Genomic DNA, 25,096 nt, shown 5'->3' with positions numbered 1-25,096 from the left:
AAAAAAAATTCTGTGTGGGCTGGCAGATGGTTTCAAACTGAAGTCCTTGGTAATTCTACACCACAATGCTTCAGACAAAGGACTCAAACCTGGTAGCAAAACAGGTCAACCCTCTGATACGGCAGCCCTTAGTTGATGGCAGTAACCATTTGAGATTTGCTACCATAAATAATCTGTCAACAATGTTTTCCGTGTGTTTAAACCTAAGTTTTACTGTTCTATCTAGAATTACGTTCCATCAATGTTATCAAAATCTCAAAATAACACATATCTAACATCTGGTTTGAGAATTCTTCCTCTTCACTGCCACCTCCTTTACTTTCAGTTACTGTTGCCTTTACATTCTTCTCCTAAGGCACACCATGCCCCATTTATTGCGCAAAGCCCCTGACATCTGTGCCTCAATCTGTAGTGTTTCATCAATACAGTTAAATGAAAACCACTTACAACTGTCTGCCAAAACTCAGCAAGTCTAAAATAATCAAGTCTGCTGAAACAAAGACCAAAAATCCAAGTATAGGCTTTAAATGCTCTTTCCCCTAACAACTGACCTCATCACCTACCCTGACAGTAAAGCTCAGTGCCATCTCTGGCTACATACACATAATCCATACTAAATGTTAGAAAATAAAATGTTAGGGCAGTAAGCTTTCACAATTTTTATTAAATCCTAGTCTATTTAACAGTATCTGATTTTACAGACATCATCCCACGGCAAACATTAACTAGGTGAAAGCAAACCTGACATCTAAGTCAATATTTTCTGCAGACTAAGCAGTAAGATACTACATACAGCGCTATGGGTAATGACATACACTTATTCGACGTTCTCATACAAGCCCTGTTACCAATTATCTGCTAATATTTAATACAGTAGATTTAGTGATTGTAGTCCTCATATATTTTAATTAAGTACCTTACTGAGATAATATTTTTGACAATTTCACTGACTTTCCAAATCAGCAAAATATAGTCAAGAACATCAAAGAGAAAAATAAAAACTGAACATGAAGAGAGTTGTTATTAAAGGAAAATGGAATAAAGGAGAAAAATGGAAGTGAAGTATCATTGGGGTAGAAAGTCAAAACAAATCTAGACATTTCATTGGAAAAGAAGATAAAGTACAGATTCCACAAATCAAAAGTTTAAAAACTGAACAAAGTATCCTTGTTAATGTAAAAGCTGAGTTAAAACTAAAAGGTCTATAAAACTGTTCCTTTTGGCCTTAAATAGTACCAAATGTCTGATCAAAAAAGGCCACCACAGTTAAGATTGTGATTACTTGATTTTATTTTACACTAGGTGGGCACAAAGCGATCTTTAATAAAGTTGACAATTAGCTTCACTCAGAACATTTTTAATAATGCACATAAAAAAAAAGTATTTGTCTTACAAAGTGTTCTGCAATCCAAATATACAACAGCTTGGAAAACAACATTTAGAAAACAAAAGCCAATGTAAAAAGACAGAGTAAAACAACTAAGACGTCACAGGTATCGTATGGCTCAGGTTTACAGTTTTCTTACTGCATCATCAATGTCAGAGATCTGTTCCTTCAGCTGGCTCCACTGCTCTGGATTTAAAGAAATGCCTGAAAGAAAAGTTTGAAGATTCAACTTGAAAATCTACTCAAGCTTTCTTGAGAATTTTTATATTTCCAACTAAAATACCATTTTATCAAAATAACATTTTGAATGGCACAATGCTATCATATTTAACAGTCAAATCCCTCACATTTGTTATACTAGATTCATCAGAATTCCCCAAGCAGATCAAGCTTGCATCTAGCTTTACCTCCCACAGTACATCCTGCATAATGCTAATTACAATCAATGAGAACAAAATGTCAACTTGAAGATACATTCCAGAAAGACCCGCCAAGCAGCAGGCAAAGTGGTGGTTGGGCACAGATTTGTCATATCCAATCAGTCCCCCTGTCTGCCCTAACTTTCCATTCCACAGGCATTTACAGTAAATGCACTGAGGCCTTTCAGAAGCGCTCATTCCAGCTTGGACATAGAGGACTTCTTAGAATGTAGTGGGTGAAAGTACATTCTACAGTCATGCTGTCAGGGTTCAAATCCCAGCCTCACGATCACTAACTGAAGGACCTTAAATTTTTTTCACACTACCTTCTGAGCCTCGGTTTCTTATATAAAATGGTACTTACACATCAACATGTTGTATACATTAGTAAATCAGGCAATGTGATTAAAGAACTTAGCCCATCACCCAACACATCAGTAAACATTCGAATTAACATATTTTACAGAAAACTGCTGGGTGGCCATGAAGTTGAAAAGGAGAATGAATTCATCAAGACAACCTGAGAAGGGTTTTAAAGTTAACCAAATTGTTTCAGTAAATGTTTTGAAAAACAAAAAAACCTCCCACTGGCCACTCTGGAACAATATTAATGGTCAAGCCAAAAGTGAACTCAACAAGAAAACGCAGAAGGGTAGGAACACACACAAAGATTCAGTTTAGTAAACCTGGAAACTGCATGAAGCAAACAGTAATAGCTTTCAAACTGATAGGAAGACAGAATAAAACTAAATAGGGAGACATTTTTTTCATCAGCAAAGGACTAATCTAGAGCTGAAGCAACTAACCAAACACACAAAATCAGGTTGGCTCAAACATGCTGTCCAGGGGCCAGCGTTTTGGCACAGCTGGTTAGGCCACTGCCTGCAATGCCAGCATCTCATGTGAGCACCAGTTCAAGTCCCATCCAGCTCCCTGCTCACAGACCTGGGAAGTGAGGAAGGACAGCCAGAATGCCTGGGCCCCTGTCATCCATGTGGGAGACTTGGATGGAGCCCAGCACAGGCTGTTGTAACCATCTGTGGAGTAAACCAGCAAATGGAATCTCTTTCCCTCTAACTCTGCCATTTAAATAATAAAATAAATAAATCTTTTTAAAAAAATGTTCTCTAGGTATTTGTGAATATTCAGGCTTGGGACTGAATGAAGCCCAAAGGGAAGGAGGCCAGAGACTCACTTGAAGGATACTCTCCTAAAGAACAGGTTTTTGAGTTTCATCTATAGGAAACAGTATGAACAGAACCTTCTATTCCTGATTTTCCAACTTCCCAGATAGTGCATCTGAAAACTGCTATAACTTTACAAAGAAATGTACACTCAAGCAAATTAATAACCAGTTAGGAGTGATAATGGGGATGTGTTTTCTTGGTTTTAATCTTATCTTTTGAGGCATCTCATTAAAAAAAAGTTAAGTATCATTTATAATAAAAGATAATCAGATGCACAAGGTTCTTCCCTACCCCATGTCCCTGCCAACAATTTCAAGTAAGGTAGATTTTAATTAAGTCTCAGCTTTAGAATCTAATTCAAGAAAGCAACCTCACCTTTTCTCCCTGGTTTCATTTCACCTTCTGGATCCATCCAGTACTCTCGAATATCAATTAGAACTTTCCCTTTGAAGTCCCGAACACTGACGTACCTCATTTTCCCAATCTGAAAAGAAGCAAAAACATAAAAAGTTGTTCCTTTCACCGTTGTGCATTTATATTCACCAACATGCTGCATGCTCAATCTACTTATAACCATGAAAATGATTTTTCAGTATCAAAAATATAAACACCTTGAGGCTGGAGCTGTGGCATAGATTAGGCATCTGCCTGCAGTTCCAGCACCCCATATTTGCGCCAGTTCAAGTCCCAGCTGCTCCACTTTCCATCCAGCTCCCTGCTGATGGCTTCAGAAAGCAGAAGATGGCCCAAGTGCTTGGGTCCTGGCACTCATGTAAGAGACCCCCAAGGAAGCTCCTGGCTTCAGATAAGCCCAGCTCTGGCTGTTGAGGCCATTTGAGGAGTAAACCAGTGTGGAAGACTTCTCTCTTTCCCTCCGCCTGTTAATTCTGCCTCTCAAGTAAATAAATAAATCTTAAAATATAAAGTACCTCACACTTTCATTTTTACATTTACAAACATCATCAGTTAAAAAAAAAAATACAACTAGCATGGAAAATAGTACGGCAGTTCCTCAAAAACTAGAAAAAAGAACTACATAGGCCGGCTTTGTGGTACAGTGGGTAAAGCCGCTGCCTGTAGTGCCAGCATCCCATGTGGGTACCAGCTGAATCCTGGCTGCTCCACTTCTGATCCAGCGCCCTGCTAATGGCCTGGGAAAGCAGTGGAAGACAGCCCAAGTCCTTGGGTCCCTGAACCGATGAATAACTTGCTAGTTTATTTCATCATGGGATCATAGTGTACAAGAACTTACATAAACTAAGCTGGCTACAATGTCACTAGGTGATATAACCTTATAGGACTATCTTCATGTCAATAGTCTGCTAACCAAAACATTGTTATGTGGTGCATGACTGCATGTCGAAAAATACCTAGACAGCACAATCTCCAAGGAATACTGAACAGCCATGTTTAGAGGACCATTATTCACAATAGCCAAGAGAAAACACCACAAATGTCCATCCACTGAAGAATGAAAAAGTGCATACCATACTGGAGCACCTGGGTTCGGTTCAAGTCCTGGCTCTACTCCCGATTCCAGCTTCCTGTTAATGTGCACCCCAAGAGGCAGCAAACGATGTTCAAGTACTGCAACTCTACGTGGTCCCTGCCAATAATGTGGGACCCAGATTAAGTTCCACATTCCTGGCTGAGCTGTTTAGGGCTCTCAGGAATGACCCAGCAGAGTGCTCATATTCATTCTCTCTCGCTTGCTCTCTCAAATTAAACAAATAATTTTTTTAAATTTATTTACTTGAAAGGCAGTTACAGAGAGAGAGAGATTTTTCAGTTTGAACAAAAACAATCCTAGAGCAGGCACTGTGGTACAGCAGACTAAGCTGCCCCCTGGAATGCCCACATCCTTTAGGGAATGCCAGTTCAAGTCCCAGCTCCTCCACTTCCATTCACTTTCATGATAACGCATCTGAGCAGCAGCATATGATGGCCCCAGTGCTTAGGTCCCTAACTACCCATGGGGGAGACCTGGATGGAGTCCCAGGCTCCTGGCTTTGGCCTGCCCCAGTCCTATCACAAGCAACAGGGAGTGAACCAGCAGACAGAAAATAGTTCATTTACTTCTCTTTCACTGTTACTCTGCCTTTCAAATAAATAAAGTCTTTTTAAAAATCCTGTCTTATAGCTACTAGCCAATACTTCCCGTCTATTCAGTTCCTAGATTTATTTGGTTTTGACAGAGTTATAACCTAGGTCCTCAAAGATTCTAACATCTGATGATCTAGCAAAAGTTCTGCACTGTACGAGCTGTCTTCAAAGCATATTCTTGGTCATTTTAAGTAAAAAAATGAAGGCCTCTTTTAATATTACATAATCAATGTACTCTAATGTACTCTAAGCTACTTAAAATCTAGTATAACCAACCAGGACCAGTGCTGTGGCGCAGTGGGTTAAAGCCCCAGCCTGCAGCACCAGCAGATGCTGGTTCAAGTCCCGGCTACACCACTCCCAATCCAGCTCTCTGCTAATGGCCTGGGAAAGCAGTGGAGAATGGCCCAGGTCCTTGGGCCCTGCACCCACGCGGGAGACCTGGAAGAAGTTCCTGGCTCCTAGCTTTGGATCAGCAGCTCTGGCCATTGTGGTCATCTGGGGAGTGAACCAGCAGACTGAAGACTCTCTCTGCCTCTCCTTCTCTCTCTGTGTAACTCTTTCAAATAAATCTTTAAAAAAAAAAAAAAATCATTTCGGGCTGGCACCGTGGCTCACATGGCTAATCCTCCGCCTGCAGCGCTGGCATCCCATATGGACACCGGGTTCTAGTCCTGGTTGCTCCTCTTCCAGTCCAGCACTCTTCCATGGCCTGGGAGGGCAGTGGAGGATGGGCTAAGTGCTTGGGCCCCTGCACCCACCTGAGAGACCAGGAAGAAGCACCTGGCTCCTGGCTTCGGATCGGTGCAGCACCAGCCGTAGTAGCCATTTGGGGAATGAACCAATGGAAGGAAGACCTTTCTATCTATCTCTATCACTGTGTAACTCTACCTAATAAATTAAAAAATAAAAAATAAAAAATCATTTTAAGGAAAATGCCAAAGTAACAAAAATACTTCTCTTAGAATGCCTACACGGTTAGATCTATGAAAGCCACTTTGAAAATAAAGTCTACATTCCTCCCAGCCACCACCTGGGATGCCAGCATTCCATACAGGCACCGGTTGAGTACCAGCTGCTTACTTCTGATCCAGCTCCCTGCTAATGTGCCTGGGGAGGCAGCGGAGGACCCACAAGGATCAGGAGGAAGAAGCACCTGGCTCCTGGCTTCAGTCTGGTGCAGCCCTAGCTGTTGTGGCATTTGGGAGCAAACGAGTGGATGAAAGATCTCTCATCTCTCCCTAACTCTTCCTTTCAAATAAATAAATCAAAAAAAAAAAAAAAAGTGAAGTGTCAAATTACCCAAGGAGGCTTAGGAATGACTCCAAATGAGGGCTTTAAGAACTGAAGCTGGGGATGGGCACGTGCAGAAGGCCAGTGAAATGGCTCCTTGGGATACCTGCATAACATCTGGAGTCCCAGTTTGAGTCCTGGCTCCTCCCTTCTGCTCTAGCACTCCTGCTCATGCATTTTAGAAGCAGATGATGGCTTAGGTACTTGGGTTCCTGCCACCCATGTGGGAGACCTGGATGGAGTTCAAGCTCCTGGCTTTGGCCTTTTCTGGGCTTGGCTGTTGCTGGCATTTGGGGAGTGACCTTGCCCTTTTCTTGCTCTCCCTTCTGCCTTTCAAGTAGATGAAAGTAATATTAAAAAGAACTAAAAAAATCATTTTTTGGAGGAAGAGATGAGAAAACTATTCCCCTAAAAACAGATTTGGTTTTCTCCAAACTACTCTTAATAGAACAGAACAGAATCTGAGATTCCTAGTTCTTAACCTACAGAATTAGGGAATGAAATGAGTAAGATACAATATGTTATAATGCCATAGATGCAGGCCTCCAAAGAACAGTACTCAGCAGAGAAAAGCCGCAGATATTTGCCCTGAAAATACTTATAAACATAATAAAAATGTTCCACAGCAGCCAGTCATTCTACATGGGAAGAAAGCCCATGAAAGGAAAAAATATCCTCTTGCTGATTTTAAATTTCATTCTGCCTTTATAATAGCTTCCCACTGTGCTTAGGAAAACCACAAACTGATAAACATGGTCTCCCAACAGCAAGGCCCCAAAAGAGCTGCTCTCCCCTCACCCAACGGCATTCCCACCTCGACTCAGCAGACTTCTGGGGCTCCAACCAACAGCTTTGTAATACCTACACTATTCACGCTATTTCCCACTTGAAGCTATTAACACAAGCGAGCCCATGACACAAATCTCTCTACTTCAAAGTACCTCCCTCACCCATACACTTGGCATGGCTGGCTCCTCCTCCAAGTCTGAAGCTATAAATGCCACTTCTTTGGTAAGAGATTCCCAGAACAGCTACTCTGTCATAATGATCCATCTTGTTAAAACTTCTCAGCCCTTGTCACAATTATATATTTGTGTGATTTCTGCTTCCATAAATTCCATGAAACTACACTGCATCTACTTGGTTCATAACTGCAACAAAAAATCTGACAGAGCCAGAGAAAAAGACAAAATATAGTAAGCAAAGCAATGAGGACTCTTTCATAGATTTTCCTTACATATATTTATTTGTTTCCATCAAATTAACCAAGTCTGTCCCTAGTTCCTCTAAATTATACAAGCAAAATTCAGAGGATTTAAAGCCATTAGCTAAACACTCTGCATCTGGAAGCAAAACAAAGCAAATAAAAAAGCAAGAGTAAAAATACCAACTTCGGCTGGCGCCACAGCTCACTAGGCTAATCCTCCGCCTTGCGGCACCAGCACACCGGGTTCTAGTCCCGGTCGGGGCGCCAGATTCTGTCCTGGGTGCCCCTCTTCCAGGCCAGCTCTCTGCTGTGGCCCGGGAGTGCAGTGGAGGATGGCCCAAGTCCTTGGGCCCTGCACCCCATGGGAGACCAGGAGAAGTACCTGGTTCCTACCATCGGATCAGCGCGGTGCACCGGCCGCGGCGGCCCTTGGAGGGTGAACCAACGGCAAAGGAAGACCTTTCTCTCTGTCTCTTTCTCTCACTGTCCACTCTGCCTGTCAAAAAATAAAAAAATAAAAAACCCAACTTCCATTTGCTATTCCACCTTAATTCTGGCATTCTGCCCTTCAAGGCCATCAGATGTTGAAAAATAAATAAATAAAAGGAATATTCAAAAAGCACATGGAAAAACCACATTATGAAAAAAGCTACGCATTTCAAGTTTTTGCACCAAGATAAACATCTTATAATTCCATTCTTCCCCATGGCCTTTTCAAAGTTCACTCTACACAAGCTGGCCTCACTTTCCAATAAAATAAATGTAGTTTCATTCTGTACTACCTTTCATCTTCAACTAATACTTTATGCCTCTTTGAAACTTATCCTTTTCTAGATCCTACTGCTGTTCACATTTTCTTTCACCATTTTGTCTTGATCTACGACCCTTTTCCCTTCCGTCCTCCATCACCTAACACATACCTTCATCTGCCCCTTTCTTCTTCTGACTACAGCTGAAGACTTCCGTCAATCATGCTAATGGTCCCACAGGAACACTTCCCAGACAAGTCTAGGTACCACAGGAAACGCTCCATTCATTTCATCTCATGTACAATCAAGTTCACACTTCACTTCCTGCTTAATTTCTCTAGTCCATTCTTCCACACCAGTATCTTTATAGGCATCTGTTTCTTTTTTGGGAAAACAATCTAATCTATCACCACACAAATAAAGCCTACAATCTCATCAGGATCCACTGATCCCTAATGCCTCTACCCTCGTAAAGCCACCTTCTAGTGACACTAAGGTCTCCTTGAAACAAGGTCAAGAAACCAGAAGCCACACTCACCGTCTTTAGATGATTTCATTAAATCTCTCATTACTTTTATCTATTCAACCCCCTTCCCATTTTCTGTTTCTTATCAGCCCAAAATTAGGCAGGTCATATTACTGCTTCCCCTAAAGTAACAGCCTATCCTATCTCATAGCCCAACATCCCACCCACCTCCACCAAACTGCTGTCTGAACATCTAGTCCTGAATCATTTGAATATAGCATTCAAATTTGCATTGTTTTAAATTCAGCAAACCAATAGGCTTTTAGATTGTAACAACAGTCCAGCATCATATAACTTTAACTTCTACTAACTTGCTTCATATTTTAGTAACTAGAGGATTACAAAACACAAACTTATCACTGATATCAGATAAAAGTACTTTCAATACTCCTCAGATCAAGCCAGGTAATCCTCTGGCTCTAAGAAAACAACTAACTTTACCTGAAACATGTTATCATCTCTGCTGCTGCTGCTCTGTTTGGGAGACGACAGAGCTCTTGAGGTCTCACCAGTCTTTTGCTTCTTCACAGGTTTTTCTGAAGTAATTTGCTTTTTCCTCTTTAACTTTAAAGAAAAAAGCAAGAACATGGTTAAAACATGCACATGAAGCCAACATTGTAGCTCAGCAGATAAAGCTGCCATCTGCAATGCCAGAATCCCATATGGGCACCGGTTCATGTCCCAGCTGCTCCACTTCCCATTCAGGTCTTTGTTAATGTGCCTTGGAAAAGCATCAGAAGGTGGTCCAAGTGTTTGGGGCCCAATCACCCACATGAGACAGTAAGATGAAGCTCCAGGTTCCTGGCTTCAGCCTGGCCCAGTGCCACCCACCATCGCCATCTAGGGAGTGAACCAGAGGATGGAAGCTCACTCACTAACTCTTTTTTCTTTTCTTTTCTTTTCTTTTCGACAGGCAGAGTGGACAGTGAGAGAGAGAGACAGAGAAAGGTCTTCCTTTGCCGTTGGTTCACCCTCCAATGGCCGCTGCGGCCGGCGCACCACACTGATCCGAAGCCAGGAGCCAGGTGCTTCCCCTGGTCTCCCATGGGGATGGCACTTGGGCCATCCTCCACTGCACTCCCGGGCCACAGCAGAGAGCTGGCCTGGAAGAGGGGCAACCAGGACAGAATCCGGCGCCCCTCACTAACTCTTAAAAAATGTGCACACAGGGGCCAGCGCTGTGGCATCATGGGTAAAGCCCATATGGGTGCCGGTTCAATTCCCAGCTGCTCCACTTCCAATCCAGCTCTCTGCTGTGGCCTGGGAAAGCAGTAGAAGATGGCCCAAGTGCTTGGGCCCCTGAACCCACATGGGAGACCTGAAGGCGCTTCTGCCTCCTGGCTTCAGATTGGCCCAGCTCCAGCCATTGCAGCCAACTGAGGAGTGAACCAGAAGGTGGAAGACTTCTCTCTCTCTGCCTCTCCTTTTCTCTGTGCAACTCTTTCAAATAAATAAATAAATCTTTAAAAGAGATGTGCACACATAACTAAGGATAAAACACATTTCAAATGAGTGCCAGTGCAGGTCCCAGCTGCTCCATTTCCAATGCAGCTCCCTCTAATACACCTAGGACAGCAGTGGGAAGACGGCCCAAATCTTTGGGCCCCTGCACCCATGTGAGCCAGTTCTAGCTGCTGCAGCCATTTGGGGAGTAAACCACCAAAAGGAAGCTCTCTCTGCCTCTCTGTCACTCTACCTTTCAAATAAATAAATCTTTTAAAAAAAAAAAAAAATTGATTCCAAAAAGGCTCCATTGCTTTTTTTGTATTTTAATTTTTTAAAGATTTATTGGGGCTGGCGCTGTGGCACAGAGGGTTAAGCCACTACCTGCAGCACCAGTACCCACTATGGGGGCTAGTTCGAGGACTGGCTGCTCCAGTTCCCATCCAGCTCCCTCCTAATGCACCTGAGAAAGCAGCAGAAAATGCCCCAAGTGCTTGGGCCTCTGCACCCACAATAAGAGACCCAAATGAAACTCCTGGCTTCAGCCTGGCCCAGTCCTGACTGTTATGGCCATTTGGGGAATAAACCAGTGGATTAAAGATTAATCTCTCTCTCTCTGCCTCTAGCTCTCTCTGTAACACTACCTTTCAAATAAAAATATTTTTAAAAAGCTGATAGATTTATGGGGGGGGGGGGGGCGAGAGAGGGAGGGAGGGATTGATCTTCATTTGATGGTTCACTCCCCAAATGGCCACAAGAGCCCGAGCTGTTCTGAGCCAAAGCCAAGAGCCCAGAGCTCTGTAAGTGGCTACTACATGGGTGACAGGGGCTCAAGCACTTGGACCATCTTCCATCACTTTCCCAGGCTCGCTAACAGAGCCTGATCAGAAGCTGAGCAGCCAGGGACCTTGAACCAGTGCTCCGATACAGAATGCTGGCATTGCAGACTCACTGTGCCACGATGCAGGCTCTTTTAAATTTACTTGCTCCACCTGCTGATTCACTCCCCCAAAAGCTGCAAAAGCCCAGGCTAGACCAAGCCAAAACCAGGAATCAGTACTCAATCCAGGTCCCTTACATGTAAGGCAGGGATTCAAGTACTTTAGTCATCACCTGCTGCCTCCCAGGGTATGCATTAGCTGGAAGCCGAAATCAACTGGAAGTGGAGCCAGGACTCCCACCAGGCACTCTGATATGGAAAGTGGGCATCCCAGTAGTGTCTTAATTAATCACTGTGACAAATGCTGTCCCCCCACCCCCACTTAAGATTTCTTTACAAGAGAAAGAAAAAAGAGCACTGCTGCTTTTGAATAAATTTTGGATCCACAGGTCTACTGAAGTGAGTCAATGACTTACATTTTACAAAGCAGACACACTAGTCAGGCAACCTACGATCAACTTACTACATTTCTAGGACATGAATATTCCAAAAGGCATTTAAAATGGCTTAAGGAATTTATGATTAGGCAACACTGAAGAAAGCTACTCTGTACAGGAAATCAACAAATCAAGAAACTTCCCCATCACAAAAACTCACTAAAGACACACAGCAATCTGTCTGACTAGCATTCCAAGTCACAACAGTGTGAAAGCACTATTCTAATACAGCCTCATTCTCTGGAGTGCATAAAACCATGAGACTTCCCAACCCAAACAGTAGAGGGCAGTCATGCTCCTTCTTAGAGGAGAAAGTATGAATATTTTAATGTTACTAACTTAGTGTACTAAATTAGATGAAGCTAGGTAAAACATTACACACAAATATATATATATATGCAAAACATGGGATGAAAACCATAAGATGTATTTTAGGAATAACTATTTGGGACAAACAGCAAAACTTAGCTCAGTGAGTAAAAAGCAATTATTCTATAAATCAATATCCAAGTATTCCCTGTGGACTGGCGCATGCCTGGCACATAAAAGTTCAATATGAATGTATTCCATGAATGCATTCAAATGCTATACCAGGTGCAAAGAAAAAAATGAAGAATTCTTCAGTTGTGCAACAACATGTGCTCTCTTAAGTCTTTTAGCAAGCTTCCAGATGACACTGTCTTTATACTTACTGGTCCCAACTTCCCAACCCTCCCGTAAGCACTCTTTTCTTCCAGTTAACACTGCTAACTAAAGTTTGGTAGCAAAAAAAAAAAAAAAAGAAAGAAAAAAAAAAGAAAGAAAGAAGATAGAGGGCCTGCTGCTTTAGGATAAACTTTCAGAAACCACAGATCAGGCCCTGTGGCGTAGTAGGCTAAGCCTCCGCCTGCTAGCTGCCATCCCATATGAGCCCCAGTTTTAGACCTGGCTGCTCCACTTCCGATCCAGCTCTCTGCTATGGCCTAAGAAAGCAGTGGAAGATGGCCCAAGTGCTTGGGCCACTGCACCCACATGGGAGACTCGGAAGAAGCTCCTGCCTTCAGATCAGCCCAGCTCCAGCTGTTGTGACCATTTGGGGAATGAACCAGTAGATGGATAACCTCTTTCTCTCTCTCCACCTCTGCCTCACTGTAACTCTGCCTTTCAAATAAATAAATCTTTTTTAAAAACTACAGATCTCTACAGCCAATTACTTGCTTCTCAGAAAGGAGATACCTTAACTAGAAAGCATACAACCAATTTATTCTACTTCTAGGATACATGTAAACCCACACATGATAAGCGACAGCTGTTTGTGAAAGGAAGTCCTGACCACACATGAGACGCTCAGTTATGCTCCACTGAGATGCTCGATTAAGCGGAATGAAGAGTTTATAGCACTGTTGTCTTCTAATACACAAAAAGCTTATTCTAAGTAAGTTATTTCAAATTGGCTTTCCTAGGTGTTAGTTTAACTCAAAGTGACAGATCAAAGCAAAAATATCAAGATGTATCAAGTCTAAATTCAGTAATCCTTGTGTGCAGGAACAGACACCACTTGTAAGGCGGCTTTCAAAATTGGTACTCAAATTCAAAACCTCAGGTAATTTAGCCCAAACACTACTAGCAGCCCGGCAGATGAGGCAGACTTCTAAGTAATGGCAACGAGGAACTCTGGATCTAATTAGAATCCAATTTCCTTAGAGTCTAAAGCAGTGGTTCTGCCACTTAGGGGGTCCTAAGGGTTCTCAACAGATTTAAAGCTAACGGAGAGCCTGTGAGTGTGGCTGTGCCATGAGCACCCTAAGCACATCTATCTGAGGGCCAGCCACTTTCAGAAGCACTGCCATCCCAGATTCTGTTAATACTCAGGCATGCCGGGCCGGTGCTTTGGCTCACTAGGCTAATCATCTGCCTGCGGCACCGGCACCCCGGGTTCTAGTTCCGGTCGGGGTGCCGGATTCTGTCCTGGTTGCTCCTCTTCCAGGCCAGCTCTCTGCTGTGGCCCGGGAGTGCAGTGGAGGATGGCCCAGGTCCTTGGGCCCTGCACCCACATGGAAGACCAGGAGGAGGCACCTGGCTTCTTATCAGCGCAGTGCGCCGGCCATAGAGGCCATCTGGGGGGTGAACCAACAGAAAAGGAAGACCTTTCTAATTCTGCCTGTCAAATAAATAAATAAATAAATAAATAAATAAATACTCGGGCATGCCTTTCACTGTTCCTCAGGATTAGATGTGGGCAACATTGATGGGTCAAGTACGACAAAAATGACTGAGTGTAGTAATACTCACCTTTTTGTCAACTTCACTGTCAGAATCACTGCCAGATGAGCTTGAAGAAACAAGTTCCTTTGACTTAGGCATTCTAAAAGAAAAATGTATTGTGTAAATAATTTACAAGTTGCCCTATTACCTCAACTACGCTCTTCCTCCCATTTAAAACTCATCGACACACCGTACGGTTCATTCTACCACTTTGTGATACACAGATCATTCTGCTGAGCACAAGCTTTAAATCTACACTCTCCTAAGTTGCAAATAACAGTAAAATATTGTGAACCAGTGAGGAAAGAGAACATTCACACTCACATTCCCACCTCAAAGCCCATGGATCTTTTTATACTTCACTTTAGTGGGGTTAGCAGTTTATGGGTAGGGTGATCGTAAGAAAGCAGCTGCTAACATTTACTGTTAAAACCCAAAGAAACACAAACAATTTCACTCAGTGGTGCTTCATAGTTCTAATGACAGCAGAAACTAATGTAGAATTATTCACTGCAAGGAATTTATTCGTACAACAGGGGGAATAGCTATACAATGCTGATGCGGTATCTAATTAACTTTGTCATAATGACTTTTCCTCCTATTTCTTATGTTAATTTTGACTTTTTGGCCATATCATCAAAATAACAGGTATTATTTCAGAGTTCACAATGTTACATATTAACTCAGAGTGATTCAGTCCATTTTACACTTATTTTCTACTCCTGAATATCATTTTAAATCATGAAGAATCTATTTATGAGAGCGACTGGTACCATCCAGTTTCCCAGTTCCTCCCCAGAGAGGTTCACAGCCCAGTACTTTACTTGCAACTGGACTTTACTGCCAAGGGGAAGGAGAGCACTATCAATAAACCTCAGCCCCAGTTGTAAGAAACTCCAGGCCCGTGAGCCCGCCTTTGCAAGGCACTCAATACCAGGTGCTAAAGCGCCAATTCTCAATTTAGCTTTTGCTTTCCCCATCTCAGAAGAGAATGGGTCCTATTAATTTCTGTATGCCACTAAGGGCCTAATAAAGACAAACTCTGAATGTCTGGAAGGGGGAAAGGCTTCAGTTTCCTTTTAGAAAAAAAAAAATCAAAATCCAGCTCTCTAGACTAAACTTGTGCAGGCCCTGGCATTGAACGTGTTCCACAATAAGAGGTCAAGGTAAAAGAAGTGGGCCATCCCAATCCTGGCCATGAAATTCAAAAAGCCCAAATCAGCCCAACTCAGCCATGTTGATTTTAACCGGCAACTGCTTGAAGACCAGAAGAGTAAATTCAGAGAGGAACAGCGACATCCAAAGCACAGCTGGTACATTTTTTTTTTTCCTTTTACTGCTCCATTTTTACAACCTAGTCTACAAAACAAATTTAGATCTTTTTTTTTTTTTACGCCAGCTGCTACTTTAACTGCCAAAATGCCTTTTTTGAAAAGGTAATCAAGTCGAACATATATTTTTCACTTTAAAATGGTCTAGCCCAACTATCACCGTTTAGTAATAGCTGCCTGGAGGCCTAAGATCATTTCAAACTCCCACCTCCTATTTAATCTAAATAAGGTAACAACAAGGTAACGGCAACTAAGCCCAGTTCTTCGAACTTTCAGTAATACACTTTTTTTTTTTAATGTAATGAGCGGCTTTACTGTTCCAAAAAATGGTGGGACAGGCAATTCATTAAGAACGTTCTCACAGAATACACACAAAACGCAATTTAAACGAGAAGTGGGGGGAGGACCCTTGGTCCTTGCCTGCCGGCTCAGGGAGGATCAAGAAAAACGAGGTGAAAATGAACTAGGACAGAAGGGCACAGGGACTCGGTGCCACACCGGCGTGGAAAGCGCCAAGGCGGGGGAGGGACTCGCTCCTGCCAGGAAGCTGCTAGAAGCCGGGACTGGCGGCCGCCCGGGCGAGGGGAGACAGGTTCGGTCGGAGGGGGCGTGGGAGGCAGCGAAGTGCGGAGGAGACGGCGTGAGGAGAGGAGGGACTTGCACCAAGCGCCATTTTCTCCTCTCGAAGCGCTCGCTCTCTGCCCCCTCGCGCCGCCACCCTGCCTTCCTCTCCCCCGCCGACCCCCTTCCGACGCCGCCGCTCTCCCCCCCCCCCCGTGAACCCCTCAACACACACCAGCGAGGGGCCGGGGCCGCAAGGAGGACGGGGCAAGCCACAGGCCCCACGCGCGTCCCCGTCGGGGGCCCGGCCGCAGCCGCATTGTCCCGGGGGCGTCCGCGGGACCCTCCCCGCGACTCCCCGCCCCCGCCCGGCCGCGCCCTGAAGCCCGGAGCCGCCACGCCCGCCGCCTCTGCTCCCATCGCTGGAGCAGGCCTCGGGCGCGAAGGGGCTCTCGGCGCGTCGGGCAGGGGGTCGGCGACGGAGGAGGGGGCTCACGGACGCCGAGGCGGGGAGGGGGGAGGTCAGCCGGAACCGCCATTTCCCACCGCCGGCAGGGACGCGGAGGGCGGCGGGCTGCTCGCGGCTCGCCGTCCAAGGTTGGGGGTAGGCCGGGTCGGGGCACCAAGGGTTGGGGGCGGGGGGCTCGCATACTCACGCTCCGTCCCTGCGGCCGAACACTCTGCTACTCGCTCGCGACTGACAGAGAAGCGGAAGTGACGACAGCCAAGAGCCTCTAGCCCTGCCCTGCTGGAGCCGTGCACACGTGACGGGGCGTGGCCTCCTCGCGGAAACCGACACCGAGACCCTTTCCAGGGCCTTAAAGGGACCGCCTCTCTTCCAGAATGGTCTCTCAAAAGAGGTGCCACAAAGGTTGGGTGATACCTTTGAGGGAATGCGGAGGCCCATGAAAGCACTGAGCTTTCCACTGCTTCAATGTGTGTTCTATTGAATTGGGAGGGCGTACTGAAAAGATCAACATTCTGACCAGTTTTCCCAAAAGTGATGCTCCTCCCACCCCACCCTAACCCTGTCTCCCTGCCGTGGCTCCTATCTGCAAGAAGGAAGCCAAAGTGTCAGCCTTTGGTTCTGGAGAGTGCAAGGAGCCTTTGCAGAAGCTCTGGCCACCAGCACTTACCCTAAATGGAAGTCCTGAGGCGTAAGTTCACAGCAAGATCCGCACCATAAGCGGGAACCAGGTGAATAGGGTATTTGCTGAATGCCTATTTATTCAACCAGGATTTACCAAGCAACCGCTGAGTGAGAAGGGGGTTGAGGGGGGGCACAGTGGGTAAGCCGCTGCCTGCAGCTCCACTGGTGTCTCAGCTTCAGCTTCCTGCTCATGTGCCTGGGAAGGCAGCAAAAGATGGTCCAGGTGGGAGACCAGGAAGTCCCTGGCTCCTGGCTTCTGCCTGGCCTATGTTGGCCATTTTTAGGCCACTTGGGGAGTGAACAAGTGGTTGGAAATCGATCTTTAAAAAAAAAAAAAAAGGCAGCTTAATTTACTCATTTGAAAATCCAGAGTTATAGAGATGGGAAGAGGCAGAAACAAAGAGAGACAAAGATTTCCAACCACTGGGTATCTCCCCAGATGGCAGCTTCATTCAAGTCTCCCACGTGGATGCAGGGGCCTAAACACGTGGGCCATACTCTGCTGCTTTTCCCAGGCCATTAGCTGGGAGCTGGATCTGAAGTGGAGCCCCGGAGACAGGAACCAGCACCCATATGGGATGCCAACATTGCAGGTGGCAGCTTTACCCGCTCTGTCACAAGAGTGGGCCCTAAATAAATCGTTTTTAAAACGAATAAGTTTTCAGGGCATATTGTGGTCCCGCAAGTTAAGCCACCTCTTAGGACGACTCCGACATCCCAAATCAGAACATAGATACAAGTCCTGGCTGCCCCGCTTCCCATCCAACTTCCTGCTGATGTTCCTGGAAAGGCAGCCAATGATGCACCAGGTGCTTGGGCCCCTGCACCCGCGTGGGAGACCTGGAAGAGGCTCCTGGCTCCTGGCTTTGGTCTGGCCCAGCTCCAGCAGTTGCAGGAGTGAACCAGTGGATAGAAGACGTCTCTCTCTCTCTCTCTCTCTCTCTCTCACTCTGCCTTTCAAATAAATAAAATAAATCTCTTTAAAAAATGTAAAAGTTGCCTGGAGTTACACAGGAAGTGATTTATGTACTATCCTATTCACACTGCTACCAAGGAAAAATGGAAAAGTTTTATCCCCCTCTTACTTCATGCAGTACCACTCTGATGACCAGTTTTTTAAATAAAACAATGTATATTGTTTTATATGAACTTCAAATATAGGCAAAAGAAATTATGGAACATGTAGGTCAGAATACCCTGAAGGACATCACTTGGGGACAAGTAAGAATCTGCTACTTGGGGCCGGCACCATGGCTCACTTGGCTAATCCTCCACCTGTGGAGCCAGCATCCCATATGGGTGCCAGGTTCTAGTCCCAGTTGCTCCTCTTCCAGTCCAGCTCTCTGCTGTGGCCCGGGAGGGCAGTGGAGGATGGCCCAAGTACTTGGGCCCCAGCACCTGCATGGGAGACCAGGAAAAGGCACCCGGCTCCTGGCTCCAGATTGGGGTAGCTCCGGCAGTAGCGGCCATTTGAAGGGTGAGCCAATGGAAAAAGGAAGACCTTTCTGTCTCTTTCACTGTCTGTAACTCTACCTGTTAAATAAGGAAAAAGGAAAAAAAAAAAAAAAGAATCTGCTACTGAAATTATCTTGGTCTGGGTGATAGTTACATGGCTGTATATAGATGTAAAATCTGAGGATTTGTGAATTTATAGTATATAAGCTATACCTCAATGAGAAAGTTAAAAATGAAGTTAAATTATTTAAAAAGATGTAACATACTCAGTAACCACTGGTTCAGCTTGGTAGCTTGGTAGCCTGGAGCATGTACCCAAAAGCAATTAGAGAACCACCCACATGGACACAAGGGCGGTGGGGAGCAACTGGGAGCAACTCGGACTAGACTAAGTTACTGGAATTAAGACTTATTCTACGCATCTGCTCTCCCACAATATGGCGCTGGGAGAGGAGGAAACAGCTTCTACTCAGCTGCCTCCAGTTCAACCAATAAACAGCAGGACCTGCTCCTGATTGGAGGAGAGCAGCGTACTCGGCGTGTGGGTAGCAGAGTTGGGATTGGTGGAAGAGGACTATAAAGGAGGAGAGAGACAACATGCACCAGGAACACCTGAGGAACATCTGAGCAGCCCCTGAGAGAGCTGGCCGGAGGTGTGCCGCTCCCCCGCGGAAGTGGGGAAAGTGGCTAGGGGGAATCGCCCTTCCACGGAGGTGGAAGGGACGGTAGCCAACCCGGGAAGAACCAGCAGCAAACCCGGGGAGGGCCAAGCAGACAAAAGAACAGCGCAGGGTCCTGTGTCGTTCCTCCACGAAGAGGGGGAGCGACAAAGGGCCACATGACCAAAGTGTCCTGGGGGACAGAAGCACTCCGGGCTGCTGTGGCGAGCTTGCTGCGTGGGTGTCTGGTCGGACTTCCATACTGGCATAACTCAAGGCTCACTAGGCTGCTGGAACCTGGAAGCCATGGAAAGCTGCGTGCTGGCTGGAGAAGGGAATGGTTTAGAGCAGCGCTGACAACTTTCCCTACCACTTATCCACAACAGAAAGAGCCAACATCCCTGTAGCCTGCGATAAGGAACTTCCCAAAGGTCATTTCCCATTTGAATGACTTCTCCAATCTGAGAGCCCAGCTGAGTTCTCTGTCTGGGTCCAAAGTAAGCATTAGGAATAAAAGATGATCTAGTCTTCCAAACTCAAAGCCACTGGGATCCAAGCCACTCTGGCTTTGAGATCCACTTGTCTACATTAAACACAGGATAAAGAGCCTACCTTCCTTCTTGGCACAGCTGTGGAAGTGTGCAGGCTCCCAGCATCCACCAAGAATAAACTCCTGGAGTATCTGGTCTGATGCCCTTTCTAGCTCCTGACTCCAGCTTCCTGCGAATGAAGACCCTGGGAGGTAATGGTGCAGCTGCTTGGATTCCTGCCCTACATGGGATTCCTGCTACCCAGTTTCTGGCTCAATTCAGCCCAGTCCCAGAAATTGTGGGCATTTGAGTGTGAACCAGTGGGTGGGAGTGCGCTCTATCTCTAAAGAAAAAAAAAGTAAACTCTTGGGTCTTCATAGACAGCAAGAGAGAACACCATGCTGACAGGCAGGGGAGGACATTATGCCAAGAGGCAGAGCAGCACCTGATAAGAACAGTGCTCAAGAGCCTGCCCTATGGCATAGCAGGTAAAGCCGCCTGCAGTGCCAGCATCCCATATGGATGCTGGTTCCAGTTCTAGCTGCTCCATTTCCAATCCAGCTCCCTGCTAATGCACCTGGGAAAGCAGAGGAAGATGGCCCAAGTGCTTGGGCCCCGCACCTATGTGGGAAACCTGGAAGAAGCTTCTGGCTCTTGGCTTTGGATCAGTCCAACTGGCCATTGCAGCAGATAAGAGATAGCTTTCTCTCTCTCTCTCTCTCCCTCTCCCTCTCCCTGTAACTCTGACTTCCAAAAAAAATAAATAAATCTTTAAAAAGAAGAAGAGTGCTCAGCAGTGATCAACAGGCCCTCTATCAAGAGCATTGTTTAAAGCAGGAGATCAAAAGGCTCATTCTTGTGGCTGCCACACCAAAGGACATATGTAGTACAGAATCCTGAAATAAGAAGAGGAAAAGCAGTCAGCAATAAGGTAAGGGCTTTGCAAAGCAGAGGATAGAAACTTGTAGAAGCTCAGAATTGCAAATGTTGCAGAAGGCTGAGGAGGGCAATGGGTTGAGTCTACATATGCAGCAATTACTGCAGAGCCCACCCACTCCACCATCATAGCACAGAGAGTTTCACATTCTCTGGGCGAGTTGGAGGGGAGAGGTACAATGTGTAATGAGGGGGAGAGGCAAAGAATACAGGCAGCTGAGTCAAATCTGAGCACTCAATGTGAACGCATCCCTGGCCAACACCTTCTTCCTCCAGGCACTACTTGACTTATTAAAGATTAAGTACCAAAAAAATTAATTTCTTAAAACATTTTTTAGAAACTCTTAATCACCATGAAATAAAAGCGGCCTTGAAAATAGACACTGCCATCTTGCTGTCTTGGGAGACTGCACCCCTCGATGACCTCCTAAAGAAGCCACTTGACCTTCAGGGCAAACCCAGGGCCATTAGTGCGTCGCTACCCTTCTCCCTGTTCACAAAAGTTTTCATTCACATTCTGTGTCTGAGAGACCTGAGCAGTGCACCTGCTATAGATTCGGGTTTTAGTTCTCAGAGCCTCAGAGGTGGAGAACTGTGAAGGAGGTACGCATTTTTAGAAACAGCAACCTGGTGCTTTGCATGCAAATTTAGTTGGCCCAATTTTCTTGGGTGTGTTACTTTGTGAAACTCTTAGCAAATCCTTGGTCCTAAGTGCTGTCTATTAAATAGAAGTACATGTAATTCAGAGAAATAAGAATAATTTTTTACACTTGGTTGAAAGAGGAAGGAAGACACTTACTTAAAAATAGGGCTGTAGTTGTTTTCAACTAAGAGGGAGACAGAATTCACATGCATTTGTGTGGAGCAGGCTGGGGTGTGACTCCCTTTACAGGAAAACTCAGAGGAGGTATCTCTAGATGGGGAAGACACCCACCCTCTACTGCAGGCCTGAGGAAGGTGACACAAAAAGAAGCCAAATAAATGTGCTGAATGTGGAGAATCTTTAGGTACCCCAGGGAGCAGGGATTGGGGAGCAGGAATGAGAAGTGAGTTTAAGAAGGGGCCAGCCAGGGAGCTGCAAGGCTGGGTGTGGCTGGGGAGCTCATCCACTGGTCCCTGGATGCGCTGCACTGTGATAGGCTCCCCTGCCTTCGTCTTCCACACTCTGGAAAAAGACTTGCTCAGGTGGCAGATTGTGACTGAAAAGTACCCAAGGTGGCTCTTGTCTCTGTTACTTCCTGTTTTCTAACCATTGCCCTATCTACCGTTGCCCATCTTCTCAGCTATAGCATCCAATAGGAAAAACATGTGACGCATTCTTTAGTTTTTGACTTTCTTCTTTTCTTTTGCTGTTTCAAATATGTAGTTTCGGTGTTCTCAAAATTCATATGTGAAAATGGGGCTCAATTCCATGGTAAGAGAAAATTTTTGAGATGTCCTAAATTTAATTACAAGAGCCAGAGGATAGAGGAGGAACAAGATAAGGGAGTTAATGAGTTAAACGCTGAGGGTCAAACCAACAGAAGAGGACTGCACATTCCTGAATGTTAAAACCTATACTGGAACCACAGGTGCCATTGACCCTGCTAACCCCAGCCACTCCAGAAGCAACAAGTCCTTCTTATGAACTATCCTCCCATCCCCAAACCTTCCCCATTTAGTGTTATCCCATCCTCTGCTCTATTGTCCATGTAGATTCAATGTTAAAAACTTAGGATTTCTTTCCTTGAATGTTCACTGCAAAAATGCTCTTGATGGGCGGCCATTTGGCCTATTGGTTAAGACACCCACATCCCTTGTTGGAGTGTCTGAATTCAACTCTTGGCTTCACTCTCAGTTCCAGCTTCCTGCTAATGTGTACCATGAGAGGGAGCAGGTGATAACTGAAGTAGTTGGGTCCATGCAAACTCACTTGGGAGACCTGGGTTGAGTTCCTGGCCCTGGCTTCAGCCTAGCCCAGTCGTGGCCATTGCAACCATTAGGGGATTCAAGTAATGGCTGGAAGTTATCTCTCGCTCTCTCTCTCTCTCTTTCTCTCTCTCTCTTTCCCTCCCCAAACCACCACTCCCCCCATTTTTGTTAAATGTTCTTGGCTTATAGGTCCAGCAAATGTATTTCCAACTGCCATCTAGCCTTGTTGCTGGTCATTGTAGGAACTTGTCCCAAGACCTCGCCCTTTTCTGGCTAGCTTCTGTGATAGCTCAATAAACCCTTTTATTTCAAGGATCTCTCAGTCTCATGAGTTTTGACTAACAACTATTCACATTCCAGGCATAAATTATTGATTTGCAGTAATATATATTAGTCAATACCAGTTCCTTCATCCTCACCACATCACCCTCTAGAAATTCTTGACACTGTGGAAGGAAATGGTCAGAAGAGAAAGAAGACAAGCTCCTCCTTAGTGATGGAGAAGTAGCTCTGCTCCTGTGCCCAGACCAGCCCTGGAGAGGGAACGACCTAGAGGGCTTGGGGGTGTCAGAGCAAAGCAAACTAGTGCCTTGCTTTCCAGTGGGGAAGTTCTCGGGGTCCTCTGTAACTACAGGGCGTGGGTACATTTGTCTGTGCAGTGTCAGAGCAGGTGTAAGGCAGTCCTGGATGCCCAGGGTGCTGCATGACTCAGGGAATGTCTTCCTCTCCGGCCACGAGTGACACAGGCATATCATTGACAGCGGATCTGAGGGCCTTGCAGTCAGGACAAAGAGAGCCCACCAGCCACGAGCTGCATAGAGTGGGCAGAACATGGGCATCTCAACAAATACCACAGAGAAGCAGTGAGAAGAACAAGAACCAGACAAGATGAGCTCTTCAGTGAACAGCAGCACTGACAAATGGAGAGAATAGCCTAGACAGGTTGCCAATCCTGCCGCTCCTCTGACTTAGTCAAAGTCCATGCCACTCTTGTCCAGAATTTAGGAGAGGAGGAAGAGGGCATGGGAGGAATCATGAGTCTGACCTGGAATTGATTAAGATTAAGCTTCTGCCGCTACACAGAATGACAACCATTAAACAGTAGCAAACAGAGAGGAGGAAACAAGAAATAAACAGAGAGGAGCAGTGTTTTGTTCCAGGGACACAGTAGGTGCAGAGGGAGGCCAATGGCCTCTGGATTAGCATCCAGGCTAAAACAGGGAAGAAAATCACAGCCTGGAAGGACTTGAAGAACAGAACTTACCCCACCCCACCCCCAGAAAAAAAAAGGAGAAAGGAAAAAAACAAGAACATGACTCCATCCAGCAAAGTTTGGAAGAACTTAGAAAGAATGCTGGAGGTTGCGTGGCCCGTGGAATGGCAGCACCAACAATTCTATTTGGGTATGAAAGGACAAGCCAGCTCTGAATGTCTAGAGATCATGGGAAGGCTGAGAAGGTCATCTGGGCCACTCAAAAAAGTCAAAATAAAGGAGAAGGAACCCTGAGCATCCTCCAAGGCAGTGATTCTAAAAGGTGGAAGGGTACTCTCTTGTACCACGTGATGGGGGTTGTTACGGATTGAATGTTCATGTCTCCCCACAATTCATATATTGAAATCCTGTCTTCCCATATGATAGTATTAGGAGGTGGGGGCCTTTGGGAGGTGATTAGATCATGATGGGGGGGGGCCTCATGAATGGGATTAATGTTCTTATAAAAAGAGACAGGAGGGGCCAGCACTGTGACATAGTGGGTAAGGCCACCATCTGCAGTGCTGGCATCCCATATGGGCACGGGTTTGAGACCCAGCTGCTGCACTTCTGATCCCACTTCTGACCCCTGCACCCACGTAGGAGACCCAGAAGAGGCTCCCAGGTCCTGGCTTCGGATCTGCACAGCTCTGGCTGTTGCAGCCATTCGGGGAGTGAACCAGTGGATGGAAGACCTCTTTCTTGTCCCTCTCCCCCTCCCTCTCCCTTTCCACCTTCCCCTCCCTCTCCCCCTCCCTCTCCTCCTCCCTCTCTCCCTTACCCTCTTCCTCTCCTCCTCCCCTCCCCCTTCTCTTTCCTCCCTCCCTCTCCCTCTCCCCCTCCCTCTCCTCCTTCCCCTCCCCCTCCCTCTCCTCCTTCCCCTCCCCTACCCTCTCCCTCTCCCTCTCCCTCTCTCCCTCTCCCTCTTCCTCTCCTCCTCCCCTCCCCCTTCTCTTCCCTCCCCCTCCCCCTCCCCCTCCCTCTCCCTCTCTCCTCCATACAAGAAGATTGCCATCTGCAGACTAGGGCGTTCACCCTCACCAGATTTGCAGGCACTTTGATCTTGGACTCCATGCCCTCTGGAACGTGAGAAATCACTGCTTCCTATTTAAGCAGCCCAGACTGAGGTGTTTTTGATAGCAGTCCAAACTAAGATGGGGCAGTACCCCTCTCCCCAAGAAGAGTGTATACAGGCAGCATCTATATCCACAGGGCATGCGCTGTATCCCTCAGACCACTAAAGGGAGAATAAGTCGCAGGGGAAAAGCTTTGCTTCACAGGCATTCAAGAAGATGAGAAAAGTGATTTCCTTTGTTTCCTTCCCTGCTGAGACCCTGGAGAGTTAGGCCTAGGGACAGAGAAGGAAGGAACTGGCG

The 25,096-nt window shown here is 45.8% G+C and overlaps 1 protein-coding gene across 1 annotated transcript; it reads right to left on the bottom strand.

Annotated features, from left to right (window-relative positions):
* Nucleotides 1-1,266: 1,266 nt before the first annotated feature.
* On the bottom strand, nt 1,267-16,618 carry SUB1 (SUB1 regulator of transcription). Its single transcript, XM_002714111.5, has 5 exons — nt 16,484-16,618; nt 13,963-14,035; nt 9,313-9,435; nt 3,369-3,477; nt 1,267-1,591 (listed from the first exon to the last, which is right to left on the bottom strand). Exons 2-5 carry the CDS (start codon nt 14,032-14,034, stop codon nt 1,512-1,514), a joined length of 384 nt encoding a protein of 127 aa, XP_002714157.3. The 5' UTR covers nt 14,035; nt 16,484-16,618; the 3' UTR covers nt 1,267-1,511.
* Nucleotides 16,619-25,096: the final 8,478 nt, after the last annotated feature.

Source organism: Oryctolagus cuniculus, chromosome 14, assembly GCF_964237555.1.
Source record: "Oryctolagus cuniculus chromosome 14, mOryCun1.1, whole genome shotgun sequence".
In the NCBI taxonomy this organism is placed as follows: Eukaryota; Metazoa; Chordata; class Mammalia; order Lagomorpha; family Leporidae; genus Oryctolagus; species Oryctolagus cuniculus.
Note: the sequence above shows the minus strand (reverse complement) of the source record. Positions and strands in the feature narration are given on the sequence as shown.

Excerpts from the sequence above, each read along its gene's own strand:
- SUB1 (XM_002714111.5), bottom strand. The coding sequence starts at position 14,034 with ATGCCTAAGTCAAAGGAACTTGTTTCTTCAAGCTCATCTGGCAGTGAT. Across the intron at positions 3,478-9,312 it reads GAGATGATAACATGTTTCAG|ATTGGGAAAATGAGGTACGT; the intron begins GTAAAGTTAGTT and ends GCTTCTTTTCAG. Across the intron at positions 1,592-3,368 it reads AATGAAACCAGGGAGAAAAG|GCATTTCTTTAAATCCAGAG; the intron begins GTGAGGTTGCTT and ends CTTTTCTTTCAG.